Source organism: Lissotriton helveticus, chromosome 3_1 (genome assembly GCF_964261635.1).
Source record: "Lissotriton helveticus chromosome 3_1, aLisHel1.1, whole genome shotgun sequence".
In the NCBI taxonomy this organism is placed as follows: Eukaryota; Metazoa; Chordata; class Amphibia; order Caudata; family Salamandridae; genus Lissotriton; species Lissotriton helveticus.
Window position 1 is genome coordinate 568,289,698 of NC_136061.1, and position 24,820 is coordinate 568,314,517.

Below are 24,820 nucleotides of genomic sequence, written 5' to 3' on the forward strand. Positions count from 1 at the left end.
CCTCTGGGATGATTTTATCCCAAAAGTGCAAATTATGGCCAGTGATTATGCCCTCGGAGTGGAAAGGGGGCGGAGTCGCTTTTAGTTTTAGTGGCAGGCTTGTGGTACTTTTTAGAGTAAACCTGTGCTTTGGCTTTAGAATAGTACAGGCTTCACAGCGCAACGTGTTTTTAATGTTGGTGGCTGGTGTAAGCGTAGCTCTGTAATTATACAACTGATGCTTTTATTTTATTTCTGTTTCATTTTATAATAACTCTCTTAACCATATGTTTACTAAACTTCTATTGAAAAGGGGCTACATTATGGGACTCAGGCTGAACTTTGGTATATATAATTTACTCTGTTTTCCAATTAATATCACAAACTGTTGCTCTGCTGGAACAGTATTTAATTATTTATTAGTATTATAAAGGTTTACGTTTTACCATTCGATTACTTCAGAGGAAGATAACGATGCAGGGTTAGATTAAAAGGGCAGGGGAAGTCTTAGTCTAATGAGATATAGCAAGGGCTCCTGTCTGATATTCTCTTGAGGGAGTATGCAAAATTATACACATTTGTCATGAAGTCCCATGAAAATGGCATGAAATCATGCTTTCATGTAGTGTTTAATTTGAAAAAATAAAGAAGTGCCAGTGCCCTTGTCAGGAGGCCACTACAACTGGCACCACCAATTGCCCCTGTCACCACTGCCAATGACAATACCAACACAACTATTAACCATCACACTCCTATACGTGTGACAAGTCAAGCTATACCAGGACCCTGAATCTATGAGAATGATTTAGGCGGCAGGTAATGGTCATTTTTTATGTATATTGAATTAATTAACATCTGTTGTGCTGCTCATCTCTAAAATTGGATAGACAGCGCCACCAAGTGGTAGACTGTTATAAGTGCCAGTGTTGGCAATTAAGTGCTGGTGCTGGGCACCGGAAACCACTGTCTCAAATTAAGCACTATTTTCATAGAGAATTGCGTGTTTCTGGTATTTTATATGACTTTTGTTTTGTGCATAGGAAAGCCTTGAAAGATGCTAGAAGGAGCCTGGTTTGAGCAGAAGTTATCTTTTAGCGAGGCATTTTCTGTGTGAACCAGGTTCTTGCTTTTATATTTAATAGACTTTTTTACTCTAGGTGTGTGCTCACTTTAAAAAAACATGCACAATTGTGTGATCCAATTTTTCTAGAAATATCATGAATTTTTAGCAGCGTGAAATACTGGCATTTTTCTGGCATAATTAAAAAATTTGCCCAAGCCTAATTCTTGTAGCCTGACCTCATTTCTGTCTGGAGTTTACTTAGAAAGCAAGTGTATGTAGTTCAGTTTTCAGGAGTTCTTGGAATCACTTGGAGTTAGACTTCAATCTTAAGGTAGCACTCCCAGGAATCTGTCTCTGTGGTTCAACCCCTTGAATAATTGCTGATGAATTATGCAGGCACTCAAATTTTCTGGCAGGCTACATATTGTCCCAAGGCTTATTGCACAAAAGAGCGTCACTGGGTGGTATTTATGAAAAATATATTAGCTAGAGAAGTATGCTAGATTGCTGAGTTATCCATCAGTGTATATATGTGACTATTTTAATACAGTGATAAACCCAGCAACTGATGTCACATATCTTGTTTGCGCAATAGTGTACACGTGCCGCAAATCATCCAATGGCACTCTTAAAAAGGGTGCTTCACCTAGCACCTCTTTGTTCAGAAGAATGAAAACAGTATAAGAGATATACACAAATGTACTTCTGTCATCAACTTCTCCTAGTATTGTACTGTATGAGTGCCTAGATGCTAAAGGAAGGTAGTCAACGCTATGTAAAGTAACAAGTAGATGGTGACAAGCATGGAGACTCATACTCAACAAAATGACCTAGTTAGTTGTAAAGTCTTGTCACTGTGGTTCATGACACAGCAGCTATTTTTGAAATGGAGAGCTCAGCGCGTTCATGCGTCTACTGCAGAGGTGTATGCAACCTTTAGGTTTCGGGCAGGAATCTTGACGGGACTGACTTAGCTTTTCATCTTAATGAGCTAAATAAAATGTACACCATTGTTTTTTTACAGTGCTACAAAGCCACAAGGCTGTGACAGTAGCAGTTGTACGCAAACAAAATTAAGGCTGCAATAAAGCAGAGGATTCTAATTTGGTGGATAGATACGCCATGATTTTTATCAAGCCATGGTTCCAGTAGCTGAACATCAAAGATCACTTGCCTTTTGATCCGCTATTGGGCCTGCCCACCAGATTGGTAAAATTAGTATATAAAGCAACAGCGGTAGCTCAGTCCCTTTTACTTCAAAACTGGCGGACTCAGGTGACCCCTTCAATGAAGGACTGGCTACAGAAAATGAGGCAAGTTAGAACCAACGAACAACTATATGCAATAGGACTGGGGGAGTGAAGACATTTGAAAAACTCTGGGGGCAATTTTTTCTATCTGAAGAACTAGGATTACTTTAAAGGGTTCGATTAGATGATCTGAGCGCTTCTCGCAACTCATTGCTAAGCACTTCATGAGTTATATTTTTATCTGCTTTTAAGTCAGTTGCATTTATAGTATTTATAGCCCATGCGCTCTGTTTGATAACTGCTCATTGTAAGTTGTTATATCTCACATATTTATTAAGCTACATAATATGAAATATGTATGCATATCTATATTTATTTAATACTTGTATGATGAGTTTATGATGAATATTATCTGGAATTTATATTTGCATCTACATTTATGTTAATGCAATAAATGGATCCTAATTAAATAAAAAATACCAAAATCAGTTTCCTTTTGTGAAATATAGTGCTTAAATGTATCATACTCGTGAGTGTCAACCCTTCACAAAAATGAGCTGTGCAGTGCTCATTGGAAAACAAAGCATTGTTTTACTGGGGACCGCTTGCCACCAAAAATGAAATGATAACCTTGTATTTGTACTCTTGCTGCAATGTGGGGCGAGATCCCTAGCTGGTGGAAGCAACGTTTTTATATACCCAGCTCCCACCCCGCCTCCCCAGCGCCTCTGTCCCCCCACGAGAACAATGAGGTGATTGAACTCTGCAAATATGTACTTTAGGCAAATTTCTCATTCTGTTTTTTTATATTAATTTTAGTGCAGCGTGAAAGAACACAAAATTGTTCTCTATGTGACGGAAATGGAAATTGCAATTATACAGCATAAAGTTATTAGCGGGGAAGTCTGAGAGTAGATTTTAGCTAAAAGAAAATGAATGCAGGTGAAACTGTGAACAATTTTACAAGTGCATTTTCGGTGCATTGTTCTTACAGTGCATGAAAACACTGCTGTGGCAAATGAAATCCCATCTGGTCATTGCAGAGTTTGGGCCCCTGTCGCTTCCCATGTAAAGGCCCAACGGCCTGGAGCACCCTGGGCGGAATCAGATCTAATTTTTCTCGAGATATTAGAGTGCTCTGTCTAAAGTTTGGTATTGTGATCCTCGAGCGCACTCAGAAATAATACTTTGGAGTGTACAAAATGTGTGAAGCACGTTAGCACTGTCACTACAGGGCACCTGCAAGAGTTACAGGCGTTTAAAGTTCAATCAATCAATCAATCAGGTGTTTGTTAAGCGCGACTACTCACCCGTAAGGGTCTCAAGGCGCTGGGGGGTGGAGGGGAGGGGTCGCAGGTTCCAGTCCATCAAGGAGGGGGTCTTGAGGTTTAATATTCTTTCAAAACAAACCGGTTCTAAACACTTGATTGAATTTCAGTGTGCTAGTCCACTATTTGAATGACTTGACATCATGGCCGTGGACGGCTTGCAGCTTTCTGCTGCTGTTGGTCCAGGTGTAGTTTTATTACTACAAATATGAACTCTCCTCCAAAAGGGGCTAGGAACGGTGCACATTCACTGTGATGCCTTTTTTTCTAGAACTACCTACATGGTTTGCAACAAGTCTTAAACCAGAGAGATACACTTGAGAAAGGAGCAGTAATTTGCTGGAGCTCAGGCCTCCATCTTGACTCACATAGGCCAGCGCTTAAGTCTCCATTTTGTAACAGGTAGGCCGGAGCTAGGGCTGGCATCTTATGTCAGGTAGGCCTGAGCGGTAGCCTCCATCTTGTTTCATTTAGACCACAGCTGAAGCCCCTGTTTTGTGTCATGTAGAGCAACAACATTGGTCAGACACCTACATACAAAAGGACTCTGCATTTTTATTGTTGAATACAGGAGCATCACCTTGCATTCTGGGAAACTCTCTTTTGTACTCGTCTGCCCAGTGCGTCAGGACCCACATTTTGGGGTATTGTTGTGGCGTTCTTGGTCCCAAAATCGAGCCGTGGTTCCAGTGTGATGATGATGTGTTGGGTTCAAGATAAATATGGGTGAATTTAACACAACTGTTCCATCTCACAGGAAACACAGCTCGATTTTGGGAACAAAGACGTCACAACAATATCCCAAAATGTGATGCCCTTTCCTGGTACACTGGGCAGATGAGTGCACAGGAGTTTTCCAGAATGCAAAGAAATGCACTCGTCTTCAAAAATACAGATGTCAAGTTTTTATGTAGGTATATGAAAGTGCATATTCTTTTTGTGAAATTTAATGCAAACTTCACAAATTACACAAAGTTAAGCTCTTAATTTGAAATGTGGTTTGTAATTATCACGTGGGATTTTTTACACACAAGTGCTAGTCTTTAATAAGAAATTCACACCAGATACTAGTAAGAGACTGTTTCGAGTAAAAAGTGCCACTTAACAACATTAAGTAACTTTATGCATGAACCAATTGTCCATTGGTGAAAAAGTAGGCAATTTGAGTATTTCAAAATCTTTGAGAATTTTAATATTGTAATTTATATATCGGCCAGTCCTAATTTATGGTGAATACCCAGTTAAGGAAATAAAATCTACCCCCATGGTACATGATGATTGACATTTTAATCCGCTTTGTCTGCTGTTCTTTACAATGCTTACACATAGCTGGGCTATGAAAACTTAAGACGTTTAGTGCCTGTTGTATGGCTCTGAGAATTGCATGAAAGTCGCACATTCACGTTGGGGCTGGGCTAAATCCACACCATGCCGGCGCGATTCGCGTAAATTAGGAGATTTCGCATTAAACTTGGTACGCGAAAATTCCTGAATTTCTGACATTATACCTCTTGGGCTAGTTACACCGCATTGGTGGTAGAAAAATGACTGCTAACTCACCTTTTATTAAAAAAAAAGTCTACTGTCAGTGCACCAGAACAACAGAATGTGAATTGCTATTACTCCTGGGGCTTTCGTTTAAAAGTGTCAAAAACTGAGGTGAGGACGTATTTTGTGCTAAAAAGAGCACACGATGACGGATTTCAATCCTTGCATAATTGCACGAAATCAAATTGTGCGTATTTCACACACACCCTACTTCACATGTCACCGAGGATATCTACAAGCGTTAACACAGACTTCTTTATGAACACAGGTAGAATTATATATTCATGACACTGGTGGCGAACATTTCATATGATGTCTGCTTGAGTAGGTGGGCATCTTTGTATGAGTGTTTATGTATGCCTCTGTGTTCGTGCTTGTGCGTGCCCATGTGTTTCTGTCTACACACAAATCTCTCCTGGTAAATATGTGTTCTAATGAGGTGTACATCATATTCGTCTTGTGAGTTTTCAGAAAAATACTTTTTTGGTGAGCATGAACAAGCAATCTTTTTGGTGGTGGGAGTGTGTGCGGGCGTGCGTTAGTGTGTGCGTGCGTGTGTGCGTGCACGTGCGTGCGCGTTTCTTACCGAGGGCGTAAACCACGCGACTGGCCTCAGAAGTAATGAGCATCACTAATTAAACTGCTAAAATTACATGGCAGCGTTGTGTAAAACTCCCCCCTTATCCTACCTATGTCGATCCATATTTGTACACATTTCTATATATAAGAACTGTGAGACATCTGTGCCACTTTAAAGCATCAGTGGCATAAAATGCCATAAATCTGTCCCTAAAAGTACAGCTCATGGGGTGTGAGCAGCTGCTTGATGCCATCTCACATTAGGCGGTCTGTGCTTTTTATTTCAAGTCTACTGCTGCACGATCCCTAAATAGCTGTTGAGTTGGTTGAAATTGGTGTAAATTAATGAAGAGGCGCGTTATTTCAGCTTAGGCAGCCATCTTGCATCCGCCACACAAAGATCACCCATAATGAACAATAATGAAATAAGAGGTATAAGGATTAACTGAAGAAAGGTCATATACATGAAGTGCCTTTTTTCGTCTGGTGCTATGAAACCTTTGGAAGTTTCACATATTACCTGTCAGTTACGTTTTCCACCACAAGATTTCTTCCTTTCAATGTTTTGCTGAATTTATCTATGGTTTGTAAAACCTCTTTCTTTGAAGGGGGTTTATTCAGTGCTGGTAAAAGCTGGCAGCTTCACCGCACTTGAGAGAACCCTGTGTTTTATGTTGCCGAAGATCAATGACCACGCCATGTTTCACCATGCACTGCCACCAACCGCGCCATGTTTCACCGTGCACTGCCACCGACCATGTTTCACCGTGCACCGCCACCAACCGCGCCATGTTTCACCGTGCACTGCCACCGACCTCGCCATGTTTCACTGTGCACCTCCACCAACCCCGCCATGTTTCACTGTGCACTGCCACCGACCGCGCCATGTTTCAACGGGCACCACCTTCCCTTGAGTGTGTCAGGCCCTGATATTTGGAATTGATATAGTGTACCAGGCTAGCTTCTTGAGGCTAGATATGCTGCCTGATTGGCTGCTTGTGGACGTGTGCAGATGGACATTCCTTATAGCAACCTAAAGCTTTATTGCAAATGGAATGGCTGTATCTTCTGGTGTTTACTGAAAGAGGTCTCCATATTCTCTCAATAAATGGCCATGTGATTGAGATCCCCCGAAGGAATGGCCTTTTCTTTTGATGTTTTCTGAAAGAGGTCTCCATATACTCTGAATAAAGGGCCTATTTTCTGAGATCTGGTCAGATTGGTGATACCAACAAAGAACAGTGTAGCCAGATTTATTCATGCAAAGTATAAACTCGCTTACCCAGCTGGGTATTAATAGAAATGTAAGACTCTTCTTTATGTTTTTACCCAAATGAATTTACAGTAAAAAAAAAGAAAAAAACGTGAACAAAATAAATACCCGAAGCAGTCTTCATTGAGCATTGACTCCATTAATTGACGGGGCGCAGATGTGAAGGTTCTCAGGATTCCAAGGGGAGGGATGTGCAGGCAAGAGGTAGCAGATATTGGTAGGGAATCACAGCTTTAGATCTTAGGCCAACTCATACTTTCATCCTTCTGAAACTGACTTATGGACCAGTCAGCGGGACATGTGTTGCCAATGTGGACCTCATAAAATAGCTCCCACAAAAGCCTGAAAGAGGACCACAACTTTAAAACTTCCAAGGAATTACTGAAACCCCATCACTTTCACTCTCTTGGCCGTTAATTCACCCTTCTTCTACTTCACGCCATCATCCTGTTTAGTATAGTCAGGTTAAAAGCCCTACAACCTATAGCTCCCACTGGTCAGAAGGTGCAGTGGCACCGGAGCCAAGATGTCTGAGAAGCCAACGAAGACCAGATTGCTGTATTTTACAGTTCAAAAACGGCTAGCAGGACAATTTCCTTCTGTGCACTAGGTCCCATGATGCACTAGCGACACCACTGTTCTACACAATTGTAACTGTCCAGAATCAATTGTGCTGTGCATGATATGAATGGATAGAGCTATTGTCACATGTTTCCTGGTCTACAAATCTTCCTGTACCTCAGGGCAGTGGTCAAGTTTTAGTCCAGTCAGTAAAAAGTCGAGAGTAGTAATCTGAAAGCAGATTTCTCCCTACACTATTTGAATTTGTCAGCTTTAATGGCCACTTCATTTTAACAGATTTGTGTCAGTGCTATTCGAATTTGTTGAACGTAAAAGGTGTTGATGGTGAGATAATTTGTCCACAGTAAATGTGCAATGCTTGTTGCTAGCACCATGTTGCACCAAGTTATATATCTTGCCCTAATGCTAGTAGTAATATCAATCACCACCCTAAAAAAGATTTTGAGCACCGATCAACTTTTCACTGTAAAAAACGACATGTCTGCATGGAGCAGTACATCCTTTTATAATGTGGTTGTGCCAGGCATCTTGGCATCTCCAATTAGGGACCAGAACCTCTTTTGAAAGAGCTGTTGGAACTCAGGTACAATGGTCCACATGTGGTTGTCATCTGAGGTTACAGCCAGGTCCGGACTGGCTCTCAGGCGTTTTGGTGGTCTGGCAGGGTGGGGGTTGGTAGCATTGGTATGGAGGTCGGTTTTGTTGCTAGGGACCTGCCGACCAAATTCCTACTTGCAACGCTTGTAAATAAACAGTGCAAAAACAAATTGTTTTAAAGCGTGCTTGAAACGTGCTTTAGATTTAAAACATTTATTTTTGCATTGTTTATTTAGAAGTGCTGCAAGTAGGAATATGACCAGCAGGTCTGCAGCAACAAACTGGCTTCAACAATACCAGCCCACCGAAACGCATGATGCACGGTATGGCAGTCTGGCCCTGGTGTTAGTCATGTTTTTGAAAGAGATACTGAGCTACATGAAATATTTGGCTGGAGCACTGATTCTCTGCAGAGTTACCATTGGGCAGTCTATGGGTGGCAAAGATGCCGATGTCTTAAATGGGAACGATGGCCATGGGCTTGATTACGATCTTGGCAGATAGGATACTCCATCACAAACATAACGGCTAACCTGACCGCTGTATTGCAAGTTCCATAGGATATAAGGGTATTGTAATTTGGCGGACGGGATATCTGTAACTCTGTCGGCCAAGTCCGTAATCAGGCCCATAATCTCTCCTGCTGGCAGTCGCCGCCCGTGCAGGTAAGAACGGCGAGGCAGTGGTGCCGGGTGGGGGGGGGGGGGTTGACATATGACGGCAAGGGAAAATGAATTATTTATTTAATTTGCCCTCGTCAATGTCTGTTGAAATCGCCCCCACCCGGCCCCAAACACTCTTACCTTCACGGACCGCGGCTGTCTGCTGGTGGCATGTCTCTCCACAGCACAAACATTGACGAGTTTTGACTCCACATCATTGAGTGGTTGCTGGACCAAGGTGTGGAATATTTCTGCTACGGAGAAGCAGTTGGCAATTGTGGATGACAAATTGGGACAGTTCGATAGGATATGGTTTTTTTTTTATGTTAGATGAATTTAAATGCCACGCATTCTGACAATGGTGTGGACTCACATTTCCAATTCAGACATATAATAAAGACGCTAATGATACTACGACTCTTCCCTTTACTCAAAGGTAATTGAATCTACTAACTTATAATCAGTGCCATTGGAATTATGGGGCAGGGTGGGACCAAATTATGGAGCAGAGTTGACAAAATTACGCAGGAAGAAAATGTAACTCATGCTGCATAATACAGCACATTTTGTGATATTATTACTTCATTATTTTGCCATTTTTACACATTTTACACTGTCATGGAAAATAGTTCACCTCATTAGTGCCAATTTAACACCCAAATACAGCAATAAGCAACTGAAAGATGACTAGCTAACATTTTAGAAGGGCACATGCTGTGCAGGAATATGCACGGCCATGTTTTTAGTAACTTTTGATCTGCTTGAGCCAGAAACAACATTGTTGTTCAAATCTGCAGCTTATGCAGCAGATGTGGATTTTCTGGTGAATCTGGCAAATCCATAATTGTTCAGAAAATGCTGCGGCAGCAGAATCCCCGGTTATAATTGTCTTCACTAGGCAAAACGTGACATCTACTCATAAATACCCTATACGCTCGTACTCAAAACGCTGACATTTTCTCCTGACGACCCACCCTCCCGTCCCTATTGACACAGGTCAAAGTCACTGTATATATGAGATGTGTGGCCATACAGGTCAAACACTAACAGTTTGCTTAAAAATAAGACAAATAACAGTTTGAAAAATTAAATATGTGCCGGCAGCTTTTACCACCTACAAATTCCCACACCACAAACACAAACCGGTTTACGTGACATATACAATACCATTGACAAATTCAAATAGTCTAAAAACTGTCTATGCGACTAGAACCCTGGGCACATGGAGTGGTTTCATTTCAACCTATGAGATTGCATAAGTGGTGTTGAGGATATATTTCGCCATGCTTTTCTCAGCTAAAACGCACTCGACTGAAATTAGAACTGTTCACAAAGAAGCAACTGGCATTCTCGGGACAGATTGCACTCCCTGGCCCGGATTTAGTACAATTTGGCTTTGTCACTTGCACCAACCTCCTGCTTCAAAAACATTTGTGCAAAATGCTAAGTGGCAAAAACTAAATTTTTTGCTTTTCTCTCGGTATAAATTATATATTTCGCAATAGATTGCCGTAGTTGGAAGATCCTATGTTACATTTTACCAATACAAACTGTCCCAATACCGGTGCACACGCACTTTTCAATCCGCGCCTTATGCAACTCTCGCACCGCTACACTGCATTGCCTTCTCCGGGCCTATGCCACGTGCCACAATCTGCAGTCTGTGCATAAGGCTTCACACAGCCTTCGACAGATTTAACAGCCGTCTCACAAATATGAGTTTCCTCGCCATTAATCAGCTCTTTTTCAAGTTTTTATTCCGGAGTTCTTCTGGAGTGCATTACTGCCGAGTCTACGCCAATTCTAGTAAGTGAATGTTACCCAACAGGGATATAAACCTGTCAACGCCATAGCGCCTTCTCAGGCGGAGAAGAAAAAAAACTGCGTCTGGCTCCTGCGGCTTAAAGAGAAACGGATCCTTCAGGTATGTCTGTCAGCTGCGGAACCCTCTCTCCTCGAGAGCAGGCGGAGAGCATGCGTGAGAACGCTGCCTTTTGGTGCAGGTAGCAGAGCCAAGGCGCGGGTTTATCATTCACGCTGGAAAATCACCCACATTCGGTCCTCCTCACCGGCCAGCACGGCGACAACGGAGCCGGGGCCTGCCCCACGCAGCAGATTCCCGTGGCCTTTAGTGACCAGTGTTTCGACATGCTTACGCAAGCGCGCACGTTTGCACTTGGACGCTGTTTTGAGGTGTGTTGCTTTCAGTGCCCAAAGGTCTTCAGTTACACTGAATGAAGCCGAGGGGTGACACCAGGGCAGAGGCGTGTGAACCGCTACTTCTTTCTCCACAGCCTGCTGTGTGCAGGGCATGGAGCCTCATGTTATAAAATGTGTCTCCAGGACCTGCTAAATTCTATCTGCGGGTGTGAACCGGGCTCTGTCGTGGGGTGAGATCACGAACTTGGACAAACCTCCCCTCTCCAAAATAATCCGTAACCATCATTCTCAGATATGTACGCGCTTGATTATTAGTATTATAACTGCTTGCTAATATATTGTGCATGTCGTCATCACTGTGACCTGCCAGCACAATCACATCGCAGCATGAGCTTGAATTCAGAAGGTATTGCATGCTAGATGCAAGGGCCACGCCTGGGTGCAAATAGCTGTTATTGTCTCCCATTTTAGATTGCAATGAGCCTGGCAACTGGAAAAAGTGTAAATGCACTTATTTGTGGTTTTGGCGTATGAGAACAGAGAGTTGGCGTCCTAGAGTTGCAAGTAAACTGGTGCGGAACATCAGATCTCACAAATAACTTCCGCCATGTATGTCCAGAACCCCATAAACTGATTTACACCCACAACCATATTTAACCGCTCCTCAACCATATTCGTGTTGTTGGGCAAGTGGATTGGAATCTGACCTGAGGTTGCCTGCAGACGTCTGCAGCAACCTCTCAACCCATTGAGCTATCTCAGTAGCCAATTCACCCTTTTATGTTTGCTATACTTTTTGGGACAGGATAAAATATTTACATCTCTTGGATAAATTGCAGAAGTTTACAGACATCTTGGTATGGTGGTGTCCACACTGTCCCTCTGTACTGAGTGTGCTGAGGCATGCAATTTTGCGACGTGCAAGACATTTGAAATGCAAATATAAAAAATATGTGAGATTTCTGAAGTGCTCTTGTAATACAAGGTTGTTTGTTTCCAATTGGGTCAAATTCCAGAAGAGTGGGTATGACAGAAGCCTCTCTCCAAAAATAGTAAGACGGAGTGGTTCTGGTGCAGACAAGACAAATTGTGATGTGTGTTAATGAAATGCCAACCTGTTTTCCCTCCAATCACTGTTTTGTCTGTCATATGCCAAGAACGACATAAGTGCTCCAGTCTCCATGGCCTTGGGTGAGTTCGTTGGTTGCCCAACCTTTTTACCCATCCTGACATTTTAGGCCCACCTCAATGAGGTGATACTATGTACCCATAATGCCCACAAAAATTTAAAATGCAGAAAGTGTGTTCAAAAACAGCATTTATAGAAAGCTCCTACTTACAGACATATCCATGCAGCCTTGAAACCTTTCAAACTACAGATAACATTAGCAGCCTAGCTCAGCAAGACTTCAAAAGGCTGCCAGGATAAGTGGGGATGCCAGAATTTAAACCTGTATTATGAAAGCTGCACACTTATCTGAGCAGCAGGCCCACAACCCACTGAGATCTTACCAAAGCATATAATGAAATTACATTTAGCTGACGATAACTCTGGGATGAATTCATTTGTTAAATAAGGCAGTGATTTCTTTCAATCATGGTCGCTCTGTAGTCACTTACCCAAAGTGGAGTTGTCTGGGTATGACAAAGTGTGTGTTTGGCATCTGTGCATGGTATTAAAGGCCTTTCAGCTCCTCTTTCACTCTAAGTAGATTTTGTTTTGAGGTGGGCCTGTGGCTCTGGCACAGAACAGCGTTCACCTACTGTAGACTTAGTATGGGAATGCATTGCTAAATGACCATGTAATCCGAACTCAAAAGAAGCGACCCTGTGCTGGACACGAGCCGCCGTGCTTGGCAAACTTGGCCAACACTAAAAATCAAAACCCAAATGCTAAGCAATTTTTTTGTGTAACAATCAAGTTGGGCTCGTTACACAGAAAGCTTTCATTTTACATATCAAAAATGAAAATCAATCAAAAATAATGTCATTAAGCCATTCAACAGAATCTTCTTTAACAGCTTTAGTATTGAGTATATACAGAGCCCTCTTCATTTGGAAAAATACATTAATAGTTCTGGCTGTGTTTCCAGCTTGATTGGAAATGTTAGCAAAACATTTCCAATGATCCTTACACCACCGATAAGAGAATATCATTTGTGTTTACTATATACAACAGAAAAATATGATTACATGTTTTATCTCAAAGCCATGTTCTGTGCACTCCAGCCATATAGTGACTGTTGCATAAAACATTTCCCTTGCTCCTCAATTTCTCATGATTTAATGTCCGTGAAAGGAACAGAAGTGGGTCCCTATATCAGAATTCCTGTTTCACCATATTATGTGATCCAGCAAAGACAGGGTCTCCCAGTTCCTCAGATCCCCCTCCTGTCTGAATTTGGAGAGCTTAAATATATCTGAAAGACCCACATAAGACCCACCCATGTGAAATAAAGTAGATGTTGACTTTTTTATGGTTTGAACAATCTGTAAACCTTTTCTGAACTATGTGGCTGTTTCTAACACGTGTTTATTTTGTCTTCTGACATTAACATGCACATAGAGGACAGAGAATTGCCACTTTCCAGTCAATAATCAAATGTCATGTTTAAAACAACCAACAGGAAGCAATGAACAAAGAAGAACAGGATGAAACAAACAAGAAATAATACCACTTGATTAGGGACTGCGTAAGGAAGGGGAAAGGTGGGCACCTAATCCATAGATTCCCGGTCTACATCAAAGAAACACTGGTCCGAAAACTCCTACCAAACATGCAGACACCTCTCGTTTGAAAAGGAATAAGAAACGTTTGTTCCTGGAATTGATGGTCTACAGTGGATTGTTATTTTGTAATTCAGAGCTCCAATATCAATAACTTTACACGTTAACATACACAACATTGTGGTGTCCCAATCACGATTACTTATAACCGGGTCAAAATGAATCAAAATGTTGAAAAGGGAAAATTTAATATGGGCAGTGACCTCATCTGTCCTCAGACCCTCAACAAAGACTGATCCCCTTGAACATAATTGCATGGAAGCTGCTAACCTTCGAGAAACACACATTTATGGTTTCAATTTACTCACTAAATTGTCAAACAAGGACAGCAGGGTTTTTAGTTTAAAAAAAAAACCACAACAGTTCATCGAGACTAAAGACTTTATTGTTTACATTTGGATCCTTGCAAACATAGGCGTTTTTCTCTCCCACACAGGCTGCAGCCGAGAGTTTCCTCAATCCAACACTTTCCAAGATTTTATGAACAATTGATTAACACATTGGTGAGAATGTGAGATTCTTTTAATTTTTCCGAGGAAGCATTTTTGCTTTTTTTAAACTCTTGCAGTGGAATCCATTTCTTATTTGTTTCTCAGCCCCAAATGCATGTCTCTTTTAAAACACAGGAATGTAGCTACAAAGGTTCACTCTGTGGTAAGGCTTCCTAAACCAAGCCGTTGACTGCTTTGTAAATTTACAGACTACTAAAATTCCATTTAGGATGCCAAAACACTCATGAACTACAAAAGAAACTTCTCACACACTTATTTGCAATGCAAGATCATTGCAGAATTTCACAATCACAAACGTTTGCTTCATATAGTAATTCATGTTTTTCCCTACACATACCAAAATGGTCAACTGGAAATGGGAGGTTAAAGATGTTTGCCTGTTTTTATATTTAAAAACATCCATGCTTACAGTTGATGTTGTTAAACATTGAGGGAAGACATCTATGCAACACTTCAGCTATTGCACTAGAACCAGGCCCTATAAACATTCTTTTCAAAAACAGATGTCAAAACAACCCAAAAATAACAGAAGTAAAATCAGTATCAATTGGACGGGGAGGCTACCACATTTGTTTTGTATTATTTCTAGAATTATAATATTGCACTAATTTCTACCAGAAAAAAAACCTATTGTTTCCTTGTAACAAGGAGTCTGCATTTTATTTTCAGTAGAAAAGAAAAACTGTGTTTTCCATGAGTCAGGGGTGAAACTCATTCTTAACAGCCTTAAAATGTGTATTTGGTAAGTCAAAATAATGCAGTTCATTTAATTTCTCCTGCGTTGAGGAAATATAAAATATCTGATTAGTTTCTCCCAAATGCAACTCTTCTGCTTAAAGTGGCAATGAATGGATCTGTGAACAAAGTGACTTTTCTAAATCCTCAAAAAATCATCCCGAAAATTCGAGCTTGTGTTAGAGTTTGACAAACAACCCACATGAGGAGAATGCGGTAAAAAGTGGGAGTGTGATAATGACTCTCCATGTTGATAGCATAGCAAGAGCTCGGACTGCTCACTATTTGTGTCTAATGAACACGCCTGTGACATGTATAATGCAAAAGATGGTCTTGTGAGGCTTGCCCCAGAGCTGGACGTGGGCACCCAATGTCAGACTTAAGGACATTTTAGGAGATCATTTTCATGTTGTTAAAGCTGTTGCTTCTCTTGTGAGAATGGATCACACATGATCATGTCAAGAAAAGTGGAGCCCTAAATTATGATCTGGGCTTGAACAAAGGTTTTAGGCACTCTGGCAGAATCTTGTTGTAGGCTCTTTTAGTGACTATTCTCCAGAAACATATAACCCGCTATACCTTATCCATTGCATGCAGTAGAGAACTCCTCTTGAATTTAAAGCCCTGTGGAACCTCCGTAGTGTGATTAAAATATAGCATGTTTTATTTGATCGTTGCCATCTCTGCTAAAGGAGATCTGCCCACCACGATGGCAGCATTACGTTTAGGGTAAACCCGTCACCTGCCTCATGGAAACTGCTATAAAAGTAAAGTAAAGCTATGGGACCACCATTGTAGTTCCTCTGCATAGGGTAACAGAATAACCACTTTGAGCTATACACATTGGCGAAACCAAACCCAGAGGGCATTACAGTTCTTCTACATCATCAAATTTTTATGTTTTATGACACATGCTGTGCTTTGGAGACTGCTGGGTTTGACACGTTTAATAGGTTGGAAGGGGTGCGCTACAAAGAATCAACAAGCTACATTAATTTGTGCAAAATTCCAACATAGCTCTATACCCTCAGAGAACCCCAGAAGCCCAATGTTTCATGTTTTCAATACTTAATCAAAATGTTAAAATCTTGACTGCTCTCCCAGAAATATAGTGGCCACTAAGCAACTGCATTGTCTTTGCTGTCTTTAGTTACAGGTTATGTACATGGTTTATTCATGTGTATTTCCATTACATATCATGCTATTCTCTAGATCTATGTATTTTATAAGCAAGTGTATGGTGCTGGGAGTATGACCTCTATTAAGATAAAATATTTATTTGAAAATTATTCACTTAAGTCTAATATGAACATATGAATCTTGATTTAACAATTATGTCATTAAATGTAATATTCATCAAACAAATTACGTTTCTGGCTCATATTAACTAAACATAATTATATTGCAATGTAGTTGCAAGTACTTTATTTTTAATAGAAATATGTAAATCATTTATGCCTTTATGAAAGTTGAATTACAATTTAGGCCTAGTTTTTTCAAACACGATGCAGTAGATCGCATAACCTGCAGCTATCTTATGTCTTTGCTACTGTCAATAAATATTTTGGTGACAGTGACCAAAGAAGTAATCTTTGCCTCTCAAGTGGATTTCCAATTCATAGGAATGTCTTATTTTCCCCGGGAGGGCAAGCAGATGACGAAGTGACTGAATTCTTCTGTGATTTTAAGCATATCATGTCTCCATTGATGTATAAATGAAAATGCATCAACATCTTTAAATGTGGTAACAAACAGGAAAATGTATAAATTGAAATGTATCCGAAGATTGCTACTTGTTTTTGTTCTCATCCTGCTACAACTGTTAATGTCTAAAGTTGATAAATCCCAATAAAAATGGTTTAATCATAAGCAGGAAAATACATTATAAATGCAATAAGATTAAATGAAATGTAATGTCTCCATGTGTTAGGGCAATTATAAGTTTTAGGACAAAATCTAGAAGCAAGATTTTGGCGGTTCTGCGCACATCTGTTAGAGTACATGTTTTTTAATACTGCCACACTATATAAAAATGTAGCACTGAGATTGGCAAACATGAGTCCTGTTCTTAATTCATTACTAGTAACAGAGACCCGGGGCATATTTTCTGACGTAACATATCCAGGTCTCGAAGATGTAAGTCAGACACACAAAGCTGTGTACACACTTTTTTATATAAAAAACAACATAAATGAAATGTCCCATCTCTGGTGGCTGAAGTTTTGTGACCACAGAGACACAGAGTAAAAAAACAGATGGAAAGATTTTTTTATTTACCATGATCATGTTTTTTTTTATAAAACATGCCTTTAATTTACTCTTTATTGAATAATAAATGGAGAATATTGAATGACTCAACTTTCATAACAAGATGAAGTACAAATCAATGACAAAGAAAAAAGTGTGAGACAAAAATGATTAATTGCATTTCCTCAGATTTCTTAGTATCATCAATGGAAGAGTAAAACTCATCAGACTGTCAGTCCACTGCCTTTTTTTCTCAAGGCAGACTCCCTGGTTCATAGTTTTAAAACATTGATTCTCTGGGTTACTATTAAATTTAAGTAATTGCTCTCCAAGCAGATGATATCCAAAGAGAGTTCCATAATCTGGGACTCAGAATAACAAAAAGACAGCTTGTTTTGATGATAAGTCATACTGCATGTGGTTTTTTTTTAAGTTTGGGAGTTAGTTGTCTTAAGGATTATATTGGGGTATATTTCGAGGCTTTAGGTATCATCTATAGGGCTCTGTCTTCATAACAATTATGGTCTACAGTCTTTCACATTCAGAAAAACTAAATTGAGCGCAGGTCATTTTTCCATGACTAAGTTTATCCTACTACTGAAAACTGAGTAAATCACCTCTAAGTTAGTAAGATAAAACAATTTACAGAAAAGCCTTGATGAGTTGGAAACACTACAAATCTGCCTCACTAATAGCATGTGGCCCACTGGCTAAACTGTGTATTATGGATTCCACGGACACTCATTGTAACCCTGGATTCAACGATAGCCACACTGAATGATTAAAAAAAAATCTCTTGGCATCCATATGTTTTAGCACCTTCTCTGTAAAAACGGACACCTCTTATAAGAAGGCTACTCCCCAGTATTAAAAACTTGAGTAAACTATTAGGCCTTCACAAGAGCCCTGTATAAAATCTCCCAGCGTCGTGATTCGCCAGCTTTTCAGTGGAGAGAGCGACGTGTTTCTTTGCAGTTCAGGCAGCAATGGCCAGATAAGGGACGACTTCTGTTCAGTTAGCCTGATCTTCTGTCTGGAGTTTTAGTTCAAATGTTCATTTTGTCTAGAGTGTGGTATCTTACATGATATTGCTTTTAGCGGTGTGTTCAATTATGCATTTGTGCAGGTTTCTGTATACCATATGAATTTATTATTTTTATTATGATCCTCCAGCTTTCATTAATACACTCAAGGGAGCAAAAAATCTTCTTAGGGGTGAATGACCCTAGACTGCAAGAATTAAATCATTGTCTAAGCCCTCTCGCTCTCTCTTTCTCTGTCTCTCTTTCTCAGACACACACACACGCACTCAAACACACACATATAAACATACGCACAATAACACACGTATATATACACAAACAAACACACACTCAAACAGACACATATACACACACATACACAATAACACACACATAAACACACAAACACACACCCAACAGACACATACACACCCGCTCTTTCTACCCAGGATTCCTGTATTTGCCTTTACGGATGATCGAGGTGTCTTTGACAAAGAATTCGAAAACGAAGAGTGAGCTATAATATTTAAATTCTGAATAAAAAAATAAAAATGCTCCGTCGATAACTTTTCAAAAGGAAAAATCAAACCACAGCAGTAAATTGATAGAAAAAAAAATATGACTGACGAAAGTGGAAAAAGTGTCCGTTGCAATCTAAAAATATGCCTACCTGCGCTTTCTAACAGAGCGCTCGCATTTGGCACTTATAAAGCTCCGAACACGCTCGATGTTACGAATAGCAATCGTGTTAGCGCCGGGGCCTGGCAGCTTCTGGGAGCTGTAAAGAAGCGGTGATCCTTCATTGCGGTGTATTTCCTCTGCCTCAGGTTTAGAACAGCTTGAAGTGGCCAGCATTGAACCTGCGAGCGGCAGGATGCACAGAGACCTCGGTGGCAGACATGTTAACCCTGTAAAGAGCCTTAGCGCCACTGGCTGCAAACTAGTCATTCCAAAGTGCAGCATCGAGCAGTGTTATGAACCCCCGGCAGACCTGGTAGCTTCGTTTAGTGATGACCAGCATATGTCCTGGAGGGAGAGATCCGTGTTAATTGTGACCAGTGACTACCTAGCGAGTTCCATGTACATTGAGCGGGCGTGTAAATGTAGTTTATGAGGAGCCCGTAGAACCCTGACATAAGCTCAACAATCCTGAACATATGTGAGACCCCCTAGTGAGGGTTTCATACAATATCTCCCCCTCTTCTGTGGCATAAGCCAGACACATGGGAGTCCTGGCGGCTCCGCCTCTGGATCACCGTTCCCTGGATGGTTTAGGTTGCAGGATGCCGTCCTGGCGGTGCTACAGAATCTCGGCGGAACCTTTCGGCCTGTCCTTCTTGAGCCATCGAGGCCAAGAGCGGTGCGCGTGCGGAATAACAGCTTCTGGAGACTGACCGCCCGCTTCTGCACAACGCATTGGGTCTTTTTTTTTGCCAAATCTCTTTATGGCGCCAAATTAACAGCCTTTACCAGAAAAGGACACAACTATTCTAAAAAACAATGCGATGCACAGTTTATTTTATGCATCAACTTCGCAAAACCATTATGCACGCCTGAAAAAAATGCAGATTTTGGACATGTTGTGCAGTTTTATATTCGGGGCAGACTGCAGCTAATTTTGGTATAAAAACCAGGTGCGGACTTATTTTAAGCTTTGTACAAACGTATAGCGAGATCTCAGAATGTATTACGCACCACTGCTAATAGTTTTTAAACACAGAACTCCCGTTACTGTGACTAAGAAAAAATGCACCGAAGTAATATTAAAGTGTATGCGCTGGTGTGAACGCGTCCTTTAAAATGGTGTTCCCTAAATGAAAAGTGTATTTGTTTGGTGGAGTTTTAAACTTTTTTAATTCATATAGTTTGTCTGCTTGCGTGCATGTTTCGAACAGCACTCGCCGACTCCCGAGTCATCTCCGACAGAATGTCTTTAACAGGGGTTAAGGGAAGAGTGACTGCTCCCCTCTCTAGAGTCTACGAAAACCGGGATCGCCTGCCCCCCCAGACACCGTTGATAATTGCTCGTTTCCCAGACCATCCGAAGGGGGGCCGCGGCTGTGGGACAAACACATCTGAATTCTATCCCTGGATTTCCCATTTGACTCTATTGCCTTACTTCTGGCCATTGCAATCTCCCTGTGTCTCCATAAGCTAATAAGACAAATTTAATAGCGCTTAGAAGCAGGCCAACACTCATAGCTGCTCTGTGAAAAACAAGCATGCAGATTAATTCACACATCACACAAGCAGCGCGTTGTTTGTATAGCAGTTTTCACAAAACGCAATGGTTGTTACTAGCATGAGATCTCTGGGCACTCTGAGCGTTTGGAAGGGCCCTGGGTCTAACCAAGCGCTATGCGAGTAGACAATTAACAGAACATCAGAGGATAAGACAATTCGAAAGAAAACAAACCACCTCGCATCGTATTTGAGACAGGGAAGCAGTTAAAGAGTGGCACAGTCTATAGAAACAGCTAGCTGTGGCATGGACCTGCCAACCCCGTGCTTGGGGCAGTGACAGGTGCCCACACAATGCCACCGACTCCACGGGGGGCGCCGGAGGCTGGGGGGTGGGGAGAGTACCAGCCTTCGGCGCACTTCCTGTAGTGCAGCCCTGCAGAGACACAAACCTGGACCTTGGCACCTCAGTCCGCCCGGCTGCTCTTTGTTTTTAGGTTGGCGCTTTGCAAGGAACACTCTTCGCTGGGCCTCAAGGCGCCTCGAGAGACTTACCTGCCAGGGACTTGTTGATGGAGCCGTTGGGCCGGCCCCGGGCCCCGGTGGGGCTGCCGTTCTGCTCCAGCCGGGGCGCCTTGAGCGGGGGAGGGCCGCCCCGGCCCTCGGGGCTGCTGCTGCTCCGCCGCTCCGGGCTCTCCCGCAGGCAGGGGCTCTGGCTGTCGCTCCTCCGCTCCATGGTGGGGCTCCTCAGAGGAGGCACCTTCGCCCCCGGCAGGTCACAGTAGAAGGAGCAGGGGCCTGGTGAGGAAGAGGAGGAGGGAGTCAGCGCACGCACGCTCGCCCAGTCAGCAGCACAATAATAATATCAATAATAAAATAACTTCAGCAGCGCCATCATTAATAATTATACCAATTTTAATAATTACACCAGGAGCCGTAATAATACTAATGTTGATAATTATATTAGTAGTAATTTTGGTTATTACTATTACAATATTAATGTGTGTGTTGTTTATATCGCTTCACCACTTTGCCTGACTTAAAAATAAAGCACGGCGTGTGGTAGGAGTTATGGAGTGCACTGCAAACCATAACTGGCGAATTTGCAGGGGGGTCTAAATTTACTGAACAATAACCTTGAACTTTTTTTTCAGTGAAATAAACATGCATGTGTGCGTGTGCGTACGTGCAGAGATTGTGTATGTGTGAACTGATGATCAGTCTTCGGGCTCCTGAGCAGCAGATTTTGCACAAGCTGAAACCTGCTAGATCAGGGGCCTGTAGGTTGCACACAGATTTCTGCAGCAGCACCAAGGATCATTAACCCACTGAGCTGCCGTTCCACCTAGACCGGCACAGCGCCGGCCCCGTGCACGAGCGGGCAGAGGCACCTGAGAAAGCGCGAGAGGCGGGTCTAGCGCTTGGTACCTTGAGTTTGGTTTAAGCACTGGTGCGAAACTCAGACGACTAGAAATAGAAAACGTACTCTAGCCTGAGTACGCTAAAGAGAAGTCGACCTCGGAAGCAGTTCAAGGGGTGAATGTTTAGGACAAGAAGCCCGGATACATAGAAAGGATGTGTGCGGGGCTGCTGGGGGCACTGCACACTACCTCACGTGAATCACCACCGTCTCTGCGCAGGTGGAGATACCAGCTGCAGAGAGGAAGCTCTCCCCCCAGGGAAGTTAGGTGACACTTCCCAGGTCTGCGTCACATCCACCTTCAGAGCCGGCTGAGGCGCAGCGTGGGTTCTTGTTTTCATTGGATATAGACGGGAGGAGGGGGGGCATGAAACGCCGACCACCAGCTGCTGAAGCGCAGAAACCTGCCGGGCTTTATGTGCGAAGTCACCTTTAAAAGCCATAGAGCAGAGGCACACGGAGGGCAGTCCGGTCATTCAATAACCCCTCACCGGCCACCGCTGCCTGCACTCCACAGATAAGCACCAATAAACCCCGCAGCCCCGGGGCTCTCAGAAGCTCCCTTCGCGGCCTTGGTGCAAGAGTTTGTTGTTACAAAAAGAGGCGTCGCGCTGTCACTGGCTGCACTGGACGCGGAGTCCACCGGAGCGGCCGGTTCCATTCACCTGAACACAGCCCTGCTCCGAGCACGTGTTCTGCGCCGACCCCGACTTCAGTGCACTTGGCTGTGTGCACTGCACCGACGCGCCAGACTCCACAGAGGTGGTCCTGCGGGTGGGATACCTAATGTCAAACACATGAGGTGGCGGCATATTTGCACACCCGCATTTGCTAAACTCTGTGATCTTGGGCACATTGCCATGTCACACGTTGACACGGTGTCCTTATTTGCTGAAAGCGAAGCGCTCACATGCCGTCTAAAAGCACTTTTGGGTGCTCTGAAGATCCACGCATAAGACCATCTGCCGTTTCACGGCCAGCTCACCCTCACACCAGAGTAAGGATGGGACAGTACGCTTTCTCCCCCAACAAAAGAATAGTACTTTCCTATTGTAGGTTTACAGCGTCTGAAGCACCCTGAATAGCTCAATGGGTTGCATGCAGGCGCTGTCGGACACATTTTCAGTGCATGCATAAGTGGATTGATGAATACATAAAACTTGTGACATGGTGAACCTGCTGTGAAGTTGTAACTCAAAGGAAAGTGTAGGCCTTCTGGGCGGACAGGCTGAAAGCACAGCGCCTGCATGGTGCAGGGCACCGCTAGGTTAAGGTGAGGGTGCGGGAGCCACTTACTTCTCACGGTCTGTCTGAAGACTGGCTGCGAGGGCGGGATGCTCTGTCCATGGGTCACGAGTATTGAATCCAGGGCTAGAACTTTTTCGGCCCCCGCCCGCCCGCTGTCCCTCTCCGAGGCCGGCCGGCTCCTTCCTCCTCGGCTCCAGGCTCCGCGCTCGGCTCTCCAAGGATGCCCGCCGAGCTCGCCCTGCCCCTGCAAGCTGCTGCTTTGACTGCTGGCACGGAGATGGCGAAGATGATGATGGAGGGCTTCAGCTGGCCAGTCTGGCAGAAAAGAGGGAGGCGTCAGGAGGGATCCAGGTCAGAGGCACCTACCGAGGGGGCGGGGGTTCCCTCACACCTCACAGGGGCACCACGGCCAGACAAGCCGAGAGCAAGAGGGCAGGACGCTGGACAGGGTGGCACAGAGGGCAGAGCGGGATGGTGCGGTGCCCAGGAGCGCTGGGAGCGGTGTGCGTGTGTCAGTCCCTCGCAATGCCGCTCTGTGTGTGCCAGCAGGAGGATCCGCGGCTGAGAGGGAGCCGGGAGAGCGGGCGGAGGGAGGGAGGGAGGGAGCAGAGGAGAGAGAGGGAGAGAGGAGAGGCGAAGACGGGCAGAGAGATAGAAACAGAGGGACGGGGGAGGATAGAAGCACGGGAGGGAGGGAGGGGGGAGTACGGGAGGGTGAGAGGCAAGGAGTGAGAGAGGTGAGAGAAAGGAGCAGAAAGGGAGGGGCCAGGAAGGGGTGGGGAGAAAGGGGCGGAGGGGCGCGGAAGAGTGTGTTGGGGGGGGGGGGGAGAAGGCGAACGGGAAGAGGGAAAGGACTGGGGGAGGACAGGCTGACGGGGCAGAAGAGAGGGATGGGGACATAGAGTCGAGGAAAGAAAGGGAAGCAGACGGGGGTCAGGCAGAGGGAAAGGGGCGGGGGAGAGCAGAAGGGTGAGAACGGCGGCGACAGGAGAGAGGAGGGAATAGGCAGGAGGGGAGAGAGCGAAAGGGAAACAGAAAGGGGGAAGACTGGGAAGAGAGTGTGGTCAAAAGATTGAGGGGGCGACAGAGGATGGAGATGGTTTGGAGAGGGGGCGTGTTGGGCTCCTACGGGGCCTGGGTGGCAGAAGCAATACAGACCTGAGTGAAGGCTTACACTCAGGGAACGGGGCTGACCGGAAGCGACGAGGCAGCACGAGGAGAGTCGGCGTGCCTCACAGGAGACAGGTATGACAAGGAAAGGGGTGGCCATTAGAGTGCAGCAATAGGCGAGGAGAGACAGCGTAAAAACAGAGAAACATTTGAGAGTGGGTGAGAGAGAGGAGGACCGCCAGGCGGATTTCACTCCACACGAAGAGGCGCAGACCGGAGAGAGGCCGGCACTGAGGAGAGAGTGCAGCTGACTCTGAGAGGAGAGACGCCGCTGCCGACACGGGCCTTGCAGGAGTAGCTATCTGCTGGAAGCACGAGAAGACCCACAGAGACAGGCTGGAAGAGAGTGCAGCCGCTCGAAGACTCTGACAAGGCGGGACATGGCGCAGGAGCAAGAGCGAAGCCGAGACTGACTCGCGAGAGACTGCCACAGAGTGTCATCTAAGTTCGGGCAGAAAAAACTGCTTCACACGGGAG

The 24,820-nt window shown here is 43.7% G+C and overlaps 1 protein-coding gene across 2 annotated transcripts in view; it reads right to left on the reverse strand.

The window, feature by feature from the left end:
- The window catches only part of SATB2 (SATB homeobox 2), a 387,952-nt gene extending 364,049 nt beyond the window's left edge, over window positions 1–23,903 (reverse strand). Inside the window, exons 1-2 of one of the 2 annotated variants that reach the window (XM_078680507.1) lie at window positions 23,222–23,903; window positions 21,061–21,303 (exon numbers count right to left, since the gene is read on the reverse strand). In XM_078680507.1, the coding sequence (XP_078536633.1) occupies window positions 21,061–21,241 (181 nt within the window). In that variant the 5' untranslated portion in view covers window positions 21,242–21,303; window positions 23,222–23,903. The remainder of the gene's footprint in view (window positions 1–21,060; window positions 21,304–23,221) is intronic. The other variant, XM_078680508.1, reaches the window with a different exon arrangement.
- Between the last annotated feature and the right edge of the window lie 917 nt (window positions 23,904–24,820).